The 10,149-nt window shown below is 38.6% G+C and overlaps 1 protein-coding gene across 2 annotated transcripts in view; it reads left to right on the top strand.

The window, feature by feature from the left end:
• The window catches only part of LOC107754948 (NK-tumor recognition protein-like), a 16,642-nt gene extending 7,421 nt beyond the window's left edge, over positions 1-9,221 (top strand). For both annotated transcript variants that reach the window (XM_016571594.1, XM_016571595.1), the window contains 12 exons: positions 1,002-1,089; positions 2,289-2,318; positions 2,509-2,654; positions 3,649-3,862; positions 4,152-4,310; positions 4,588-4,675; positions 4,923-5,071; positions 5,281-8,001; positions 8,089-8,172; positions 8,261-8,317; positions 8,405-8,491; positions 8,593-9,221. In XM_016571594.1, the coding sequence (XP_016427080.1) occupies positions 1,002-1,089; positions 2,289-2,318; positions 2,509-2,654; positions 3,649-3,862; positions 4,152-4,310; positions 4,588-4,675; positions 4,923-5,071; positions 5,281-8,001; positions 8,089-8,172; positions 8,261-8,317; positions 8,405-8,491; positions 8,593-8,662 (3,893 nt within the window). In that variant the 3' untranslated portion in view covers positions 8,663-9,221. The remainder of the gene's footprint in view (positions 1-1,001; positions 1,090-2,288; positions 2,319-2,508; positions 2,655-3,648; positions 3,863-4,151; positions 4,311-4,587; positions 4,676-4,922; positions 5,072-5,280; positions 8,002-8,088; positions 8,173-8,260; positions 8,318-8,404; positions 8,492-8,592) is intronic.
• Positions 9,222-10,149: the final 928 nt, after the last annotated feature.

Genomic DNA, 10,149 nt, shown 5'->3' with positions numbered 1-10,149 from the left:
CATCTGCGATTATGAACGCGATATTGCCTAGCTTGTCAGTGAACTACGGCTCTGTGTATTAAATGCCGCTCCAGCTGAAAGAAGGTGATGGCAATTTACTACCAATCACGGAACCGGCTTAACTGACGAGATGCGCATGACAATCGTATGCGATTAATTGCACAGCCCTAGACTAAACATTCTCCAATCCCTTATGTGAACCATGCCAAAATCGTCCACGCTGCACAGAGTGCTCATGGATATATGGACCATGAAATTGGAGAAAGGAAAACTTGAAATCGCATCATATGACCCCTTTAACTGACTTCTCTTTTTTTATTTTCTTTGATGTTTTATTTTGTTTCTTTCTTAATTTTCCAGGATGGGTTGACATAAAATACTATACTCTTGAACATAATCCAACCTTTAAAAGGGTTTAGTTCAACCAGAAAGGTCATTTATTAATCTCTCATGTTGTTCCAAACCTACATGCCATAGTTTCTTTAGTAGAAGAAAAAATAAAATGTAAATAATGTGCGGGTCAATCTTTTCCAAGCAATTGCAATTAACTTTTACAATACTACTTTTTAAAACTTTTATGGAACTTTTTCATCTTTTTTGAAGCATCAAAACCGCATGGAAAAGAGCTGTATTTGATGACCAATTTTTCCTTTTGTGTTCCACAGAAAAAAGTAAATCACCTGGATTGAAATGACATGAGAATGAGAAATTAATGACAGAATTTTCAGTTTTGGGTGAACTATTCCTTTTTCGAAATAATTCGGCCCAACTTGATCAAAGATTTTGATGTAAACAGTAGTTGTTTTAATAGAAAATCACTCACTTTTACACTAAAGAGCACGAGAAACACTCAAGAGTTCAGAAGCAGCATAGAAGCATCACTGATATCAGGTGTTCATGAACATCTCTTTGCCTGCTCCTGTCCTTCTCCATAACACAACTTTTTGAAGCAGTCGACAAGCACTCAGTGTCCTTTTTTTCTTCGTATTTCTCTTCAACAGATGAGAACTTTACTCTCAAACATGATAGAGCCTTCCTCTTGTCGATGGCCAACCGTGGCAAAGACACAAATGGGTCCCAGTTCTTTATGTAAGTGCTATTTACTCTGGTATAAGACACAGAGAGGGTGTAGGTGTATATAGAAACAACCATTCATCACCAGATCTTCTGCTTACCATTTAATATGACTTACTGGTCACTATTAAATGGCACATGCAATACGTATAAATTATTTATTCCCTCAGTGTTCAGATCAGTTCTACAGAACTATTTTGCTTCATTCATAGCCTTTATAATAATATGTGCTTGAAAGCCTGTATCTGTTTTAAGAGATTGGCCAAAACCACAAAGAGCATCTGGACTCTTAAATTTGACCCAAGTGTTGTACTTACTTAAATACTTACTCATACTTATGTCACTCACAATTTGTTGACACAGCAATACAATTTTTAAAGACCAATAGTGATTTTCAATAGTAAAGCAAGATGGTGAAGATGGAACATTTTATTTGTTCTGTCTACTTCTTTATTTATTTAGTAAAACAATCATCTTCCCTTTTTGCCGTTCACACTCTCTCTAATCTCCTCAATCTCTTTACCACATATATTTTTGTTTTGGAGACTCTACATAGTCTACATGTTCATGTGGGATGCTGGTGCATTTTCATCTCCCTTTTCCCTTGTCAATGTGCATTTAGACATATTTTATAATCAGAAAGCAGTCCTTTTTTGCCTACAAATGTATTACAATTTTTCTCTTGCCGTTTTTGTGTAAAATTTGCAGAAACTCTAGCATCCTGCTCTACCAAGGTAAAGTGTCTCTCCAAGGCTGTGCTTCTCTCTCCTGACTGTGTATTTCTGGTTGCTTGTAGCTAGCACTGGCTTCTTATTTATCATTAAATAATTTTCACATCATAAAAAATCTGTTCTCCCAGCACAGAGAACCTTGAAGTCTTTATTGATGTATTTCAAGTTTAGAATCACAGGATGTATTTTCCTGCTATGGAAACACTGATTTCTAATTGAAGTTGTCCCTATAATATTTTATGGTTTTGTCAGAATAATGTTGGCAGATGTTGGACCTGTTCCTGTTCATCATTAGAATTTATTCATCCAGCCAATGTTATTGTGCAAGCACTGCTGGTTTTAAATTCCTCAGTGTTTGAATTGATGCATACAAATTTCTTCTTGATGACAGACTGAATGCTTTTTTGACTAAATTTATTTCCTTTTATCCCCCCTCACCACATGTCCCTGTTGGATGACCTGGACTCGTTTACCTGACAACAGAACTACTAAGACAGCGCCTCATCTAGATGGGTAATGATCCAGTGGCTTTGTTTAACCATTTATGTATGTTGTATATCTGTTCAAGCAATACTGTAGGAGCAAATAATTTAAAAATAAACAGTTCATTCATCATTTATTTATTATAAGATAATTTGGATGCAAGCTTTTTCCATAAATCCCACAATTTCTTGTAACTGTAAGGATTGTTGGTCTAATTTAGAGTGCATGTGGTCTTTGGGCTGGTCATATCTGGCTTCGAGGTCATAAAGAAAATTGAAGGGCTGAAGACCGACTCAGCCAGCAGACCCTATGCTGACGTCAGAGTGATTGACTGTGGACAGCTGATTACAAAGTCTGCTAACGATGGTAAGCTTGTTCTTGAGTGTGAGATATAAACTAGAAATTTTGGCTGCACTCTTTCCGCCTGTCACTATGCTGTTTGAACTTGTCTTTACCTAATGGAGAATATTTTTTAATCTCCACATCAACTACATTATGGAGTGAGATATGGTGTTTAAAAATGGAACTGTGAAAGATCATAAAACAAAATGACGGGTGCTTTGAAATACAGCAGACACCAACTTTAATACTCACACTTACACTGTGTCCTAACCAGGCATGACGCTACAAAGCATCAAGTAACAGTCACAGGTGGTTAGAGTTTTTGCCCTAACCACCCACAGCAAATGATGTGCAACAAGACATTTTGCCAGTCACTTGAATTGTATTTTGATCATGTCATTCTGGGTAGTGCTGCCCAAAGTGAAATCTCACTGGTTCAAAATCCTAATTCTTACAGATGTATCTCATATATAACATTCGTTACGTTGTATTTTTCACTTTTTACTTGCAATGTGCTTGGTTTGGACATAGTATGTGAGTTCCAATTTGTGTACAATTATCTGATGGTTTTTAGTATAAATAGTGTGATTAGTGTGTTCTCATTCCAAAAAGAAAAAACCTGGATGATGCACTTAATTAACAGGAAAAAATTTTAATTAAGTGTGGAAAGTTGGACACTTAACTGTCGCATCTTTAATTAGTTACTGAAAGGGCAAGGGCTATTAGACTGATGTTGGATGACAGAGCAAGCTTATATAATTCACACACTAGACAGTTAAATACATAGTTCATAGAATAAGTGCATAGTGTATAGTGCATCATTTGGGACACAGCTAGTGTTGTTCATTATAAGTTTATGTTTTATTTAGTGCCATGCACACAAAGCTCCAGTTCAAAATAAATTCACATGCACTTCGCATTGATAATGTAGTCAGAAATAAAGAGAATGAATAAATTCCATTCTGTGGTGATGTTCAGTACTTTTTCAGACATTTTGAAGTTTGTTGTATCTCTGTAGTTCTTCAAGGCAAAAGGAGGAAAGCATTCCATTCTGAGGATGACTCTCAGAGTTCTTTGGAGTCTTCATCTCAGTATTCCTTCTCTGATGGAGAGTCTGACAAAAATTATGCATCTCGAAAGAGGAAAAGAAACTCGAAGAGTAAGCACTCAAAGAGAAAAAGAAGAGAGACAAAGAAGGACAGAGAGACAGTTAAAACAGCAGGACATGAAAGGTAAATGATTGTAACCAGTGCCTTTTCCTCTTATGCAATTTTATTTGTAATTTAGCCAATGATCTAAAGCAATAACACATTTGGTATTAGCCTGCACTGACACTTTTCAGCTGTATCACAGTAAAAAATAGTATATTGATAACCTTTTCAAATCCAAAGGTGTCACCAAAGAATAATTTAAAAATCTGAGCTGATTATGAATTAGTTTTGTTCATGCTTTTTTTATGGTTGGCCTTTGTTTTTAGTTGTATAATAAAAATATACTGCCTACTCTTTTCCCGATTCATAGTCATGCTGAGGGAGAGATGGCAGAGGAAGATGATGGTGAGGCTGAGCAGAATGTAAAAAGGGAGAAGCCTGTGGTTCGACCAGAAGAGATCCCACCTGTGCCAGAGAACCGCTTCCTGCTCCGCAGAGACATGCCTACCCAGGAGGAGATAATAAAAACGTTTGTGTCTTTTGTATAATTCAACAGATGTTCCTATTTTCACTTAAACATCACAAGAGTCTTTCCTATGCATTCCCAGTTATTAGATAACTGACATTTTCTAAAAATTCTAAATTTAAAGTGTTACTATAGAACCAAAAGCGATTCATGTTTTAGTAACATTTGTCCTTGCTTAACAATTAATCCTTGAAATCCATGGCTCAGCTTTGATGTATATTGTATTTATATTAAACCAAAGAGGTAAAGTCTTAAAACTGATACTTTCCCCCCCCAATAGGGCCGTGCAGGACACAGTCGTGGCACCAAATGACACAAAACCAACTGTCACAAAATCTGGACGCAAGATCAAAGGCCGCGGTACTATGGTATGACAACCGTGAATTATATTTCTACCACCTACAGAAAAAAACCAAGCCACAGAGTGACATTAAATAAAGTACAGCAGACAAAATGCATTTTTACAAACCCAAATCTATATCAGCTGCTTTAATATTTATCATAATTATTTAATTCAAATGATTTGACGTTGACTTGTTAGAAAGTTCTTGATGGAATGATAGTTTGATTGGTTTGCCATGCATGAAGGGTTGTCGTTTTTTATTCCCTCTGCAGAGGTACCATACACCCCCCCGGTCAAAGTCCCGATCGGAGTCTGAAGGGGAACGGGGGAGCAGTGAGACTCCTCCACACTGGAAAGAGGAAATGCAGAGGACCAAGGCTTACCAGCCCCCCAGTGTGGAGAGATGGAGTAAAGGAGAAAGGTTTGCTCTTACACCATTTGAAAACGGTGCAATGATCAGTGTGATATTCAAAATTATTGTACGTGCCAAGATTATATTAAAAGGTTTATATTAAAGTAAATTTTGTTTATATTAAGTTTTTGATTTGCTTTCAGAAATATGTTTAAAGTTGTGAAAAACATAGTTGGAACATAGATTTTGATTTTGTATTTTAAATATTGTTCAAACAGATGGGATGACAGAAGTGACACCCCAAGATCTAGGTCAAGATCAGAAGAGCATTCCTTAAGTGAGGCTTCTGTATATTCCAGCCATCATCAATCTAAAAAAGGAAAAAAGAAAACCAAACGCAAGAAGAAAACTAAGAAACGAAAGCACTCAAAGAAACATAAAAAGAACAAGACCAAGGAGACCTCCCAGTCTGAGAATGAGATGTCTGGGTCCTCAGGCAAGAGGTCGAAACACAAAAGCCGTGCAGAGAGGAGACATTCTCGATCACGCTCTCAGTCTTACTCTCGCTCATCGTTGTGCCACTCCCACAGATCGTATAGAATAGGATCAGAAAGGAGACGTTACTTATCAAGCTCTTCTAGAGATTCACGATCTTATTCGAGGTCCAGGAGCAGATCTTATTCCAGAAGTCGGTCAAGGTCTGATAAGCGGGTTCGGTCATCCATGAGATCAAGTCATAGTCGATCAGGACGGTCTGTTACACATTCTAGGTCATGTTCTCGATCCAGATACAGGACAAGGTCAAGAACCAGATCAAACTCTAGGTATAGTTCAGAAACCCCACCACGTTCCAGGAAAAGAAATGAGTTGAGATCCCCTCGAAAGTCAAAGCCTACAGAGGGCGGTATTTCCAAATTGGACAAGCCTGTCCCTAAATCAGTTCAAGGTGATGAATCTAAAGCCCATCCAGCAGCATCTTCAGAGAGTGTCTCTGGGTTGCCTATGAGTGACAGTCCACCTCCTTCTCGATGGAAACCAGGCCAAAAACCCTGGAAACCCTCTTATGTCCGCATTCAAGAAATCAATGTAAAATCAGCCCCAGCTTCAAATGCACTAATCAGCCCATCATCAAATGTACCTCTGGAGGCAATGTCCTCTCTAAAGCCAGACACGGCTGTTAGTCAAAGGAACCCCAGCAGCACTAACAATAATGTTCCTGATAGGCTTCTGCAAAGCAGTTTGTCCAGGAGCAATTCACCTACTCGATCACGTAGTAGCAGCAAATCAAAGAGTCAGTACGGCAGCAGATCTTCCTCTTGCAGTAGGTCGGAGTCGTATAATTCATACAAAGGAAGAACCACTGAAAAAAAGAAAAAACATCGTAGATCTCACAGAAATAGCCAAAAGAGGGACAAGCATGCAAATCATGGTAGTGCCCATAAAGATTCATCTCCCTCCTCAGAGAACATATCAGATAATCCATACAGTGCTATCCACGGACACAATGATTCCTTGGTACAGAGAAACACACTGAAAGGCACAAATCCCAATCAAAGGAAAGGACCATTAGTGGACAACAATAATGCATCTGGATGGGAAAGTGAAGGAGAGAACTCAAGTAAGACTAATACTGCTCTGGAACACAACCAACTCCCTATTAGTGATGAGGGACTTACTGAAATGAAAAAGAGACAGATTTTGTCTCGTTGCTGGGAGACTGAGAGTGACTCTGAAATGCCAGACAAAAAGGTAGTTAGTGATGCCAAACATGTGTCTGAAAAAGAGGAGGGAGAGGCTAGTTCAGAATCAGAGTATGAATACCCTTTATGGACCTCTAGCAAGTCAAATCAAGGTGCAGAAATGTCTAAAGAATTAAAAGGTAATGAGGACCTGTCTGCAGACACAAAAACCTCAAAGCACAAGAACAAGAAAGCCAAGCGGAAGCACAAGCACAAGAGGAGGAACACTTCCAGGTCAGGATCTCGCAGATCCAAGGCCAAGAAATCCAAGAAGCACCAAAAGCCGAAAGAGACATTTCACTGGCAGCCTCCACTGGAGTTTGGTGATGAAGGTGAGGAGGATGATTCAGTCACTCAAGCAAAACAATTTCACATAGCAAATCCTGATGCTGTCAGTGATGGAGCAAAAAGGCGTATAAAAGCTGGAAAGATCAAGCACCAAGTCTCAGAAAATAAGGATGATGATCAAGGGAATGTTGAATCATCACAAGATATGTTTTCAGTAGAGTCTTCTAAAGGTATTGATGAGAATGGGAAGGTGACTGAAAGCCAAAAGTCGAAGCCAAATAGCAATACTGAAAGAAGTCCAGCTCAAAGCCGTCTAGAGATCCATACCAATCTTTCAGACACTAACTTGGCAAGTAACAAACCAAGAGACCCAAATAAAGTCGATGTATGTCCTCCAGAAGCCATCCCAGAAGCTAAACAACCAGGTGCCAAAGCGATTGGATTTTCCTCTCTAAAAAGTATTCAAAATAACAGTAGTGCGCTTGTTCCACCTCAAATAGAAAGAGGAAACTCTGTAACAATTGGATCTGTTTTACCTCAAGGCAGTCAGCCAGAGGAATATGTACCTGGTGACACTTCTCTCTCAGCAGTTGAAAATAAATGGAAACCTTTGACAGGCATGACTGTTGTGCATGCCATTACTACAAAACCTTTAATTATGAAAATAAATAAAATGCAATATCAACTGGAGGGAAAGGCCCAGGGTCTCAAGATTGAGATCAAGAGCAAGAGTAGAGTCCGTCCAGGATCCTTATTTGATGAGGTACGAAAGACAGCTCGGTTAAATCAGAGACCCAGAAATCAAGACAGCTCAAGTGAAGAAGACTCTATTCCAGCAACAGGAGAAAGGGCTGGATCCCACTCTCGGAACAAGTCAAGGTCTGTGTCCAGTCACAGGTCCCACCGCAGAAGTAGGTCTCATTCATATAGCCGCTCCAGGAGCAGGTCCAGAAGCTACACCTACTCTTCCAGGTTGGTTACAACAGACAATGTTTTATGACTTTGTATGTCCAATCGTCCATGTCAAGTCAAGTTTGCATGTTTTAATTGTTCACACAGGAGCTACAGTAGAAGTAGAAGCAGGAGTAGATACAGCAGAGGACACTCTCGTTCTCGAAGTAGCACCTTCCGAAGTTCCCGTAGGTAAGTACTGAAAGATATTTATCTTTGATATATGTCTAATGGGGATTAAAATGTTTTTAATAAAGATACCACGGTGATCTTGTTTTAGCCGTACAGACAGTACAAGTCATTCTAGAAGTCGCCACAGAGGTCGCCACAGATCAAGGTAAGCATGGAGCCAAAATGATTAATGCATTTTGATTGCAACCAACCTAGTGTCGCTTAATTATGCCTTTTGTTCATGGAAATACAGGTCTGACTCTTCCGATAGTTATTCTAGCCGCAGTCGTAGCAGGAGAAGAGGACATCGGAGAAGTGAGAGCTCTGACCGCAGGTCCAGGTACATCATAAATAAATCCATGTATTATTAAAACTGTCTTGTTTGAATTTGATAATGTGCCTCACTGAAGCTAATTCTCTGATGTGTGTCTTCACGTTCAGGTCATATCGCTCTTACAGTCGCAGTTCCTCCAGGAGGCGAAGTCATAGCCGAAGCAGTCGATACAGCTGAGCTGAATTGATGTAGCATTAAGCCTCCCTATCCTCCTTCAAATGGTTTTCTGAACGAATGGCTCAGTTTAAGTTTGAAGTATGTACTTTGATGTACACTGTATCATCATTTAATGTGTAATTCACATACATTCTGCTGTATTTTTCCAAATGAGTCTATGTATGAATGTACATTTGAAACAAAATTAGTCTGCTTTATTCTGGCACACTTTTTTAGTATTCCTAAGAAATGGAGCATAGAAACCCTCCAACTGTAAAGCCTAGGTTATATATCAACAGTACCTCAGTCTTTTGAACATGAAATTCCGTGAAATGTAAATGTCATGTTTTGACATGGCATGCAGTTTTATTAAACAAATCAATGGTAGACATGGATGGAAAATGTTTAGTTTTGGCCAAATGAATGTTTTGTGGTTGCCCTCGGTGCATTTTTTTTGTTGTTTTTGTACATAAAAACAAAACATCTTGCTGAATGTATCTACTGCTGCTTATTGATACACCATTTAAATATAACAAACGAATCTTGCCAACTGTAAATAAAACTACATTTGTTTGTGAAATCCACGTGTGTGCTGTATAATGTGTATTCTGTGAAATGTGTTCTTCCTACTTCACGTTTCAGTGACTCCTCCAAATACACAAAATTGAGTATGATGCATTAGAATGTGGATAAAAGTCCATCTCAAACATGTTTGTAAGTATTGACCACTACAAGCATGTCTGCTTTTTGATTTAGTCCTGGGGATACTGTACATCCAAAATTGCTGGGGTACACTAGGATCAGAATTGACAGCCACTGCACTGATACTACTGCATCCAAATGTACTGTCAGAGTATGAACAGTTCTCTTATGAAGAATTCACTTTTTGCTGTTGTTCTAAATTATTTAGTATAAACTGCATGCATTTCTAGATATACTACACATACTAGCAATCATCAAAGTACAGTTTAACCACAAAGAGCAATTTTATTGGTATCTAAAGTACTTAAACATAAGAGCTCATCACATTTCTCCATTTTCGGAAAATCTTTTTTATTTTTATTTTGTTTTTACATTTCACATCTAACAGTTCCTTCACTCCTGTGGTCTAATGGGATAGTGTTTACTGGTTGCTCACTAAAGAATCTCAGCAGGTGCAGTATGTCATCTGGGTTTAGTTTGCCTGCTGTTTCACAAATACTGTATATTCAGACATCCTGCTCGCTGTTTATTAAAAAAAAAGTATACATATTCGAACACAAGGGCTATAATTGCTCTGGATTTTCAGGATTCGGCATGCTCTCATGCACACAGTGAGATGTCGTCAAACATGCAAGGTCATGAGCACCTGGGACACAAATGCTCCATGTCCCCATAAGGGCAGCTCGTATTGTTTACTCATTTTTAGCAGTAGATGTAGACTAGAGCTCAGACAGGAAAAAAAAATATCCAGTGCAATGGCCCTTTAAAACTTCTGACAAAAGCCCATATGATCCCTGAGCTCCAAT

The sequence above is a fragment of the Sinocyclocheilus rhinocerous genome, unplaced genomic scaffold (genome assembly GCF_001515625.1).
Source record: "Sinocyclocheilus rhinocerous isolate Xijiao unplaced genomic scaffold, SAMN03320098_v1.1 scaffold1103, whole genome shotgun sequence".
Taxonomy (NCBI): domain Eukaryota; kingdom Metazoa; phylum Chordata; class Actinopteri; order Cypriniformes; family Cyprinidae; genus Sinocyclocheilus; species Sinocyclocheilus rhinocerous.
Note: the sequence above shows the minus strand (reverse complement) of the source record. Positions and strands in the feature narration are given on the sequence as shown.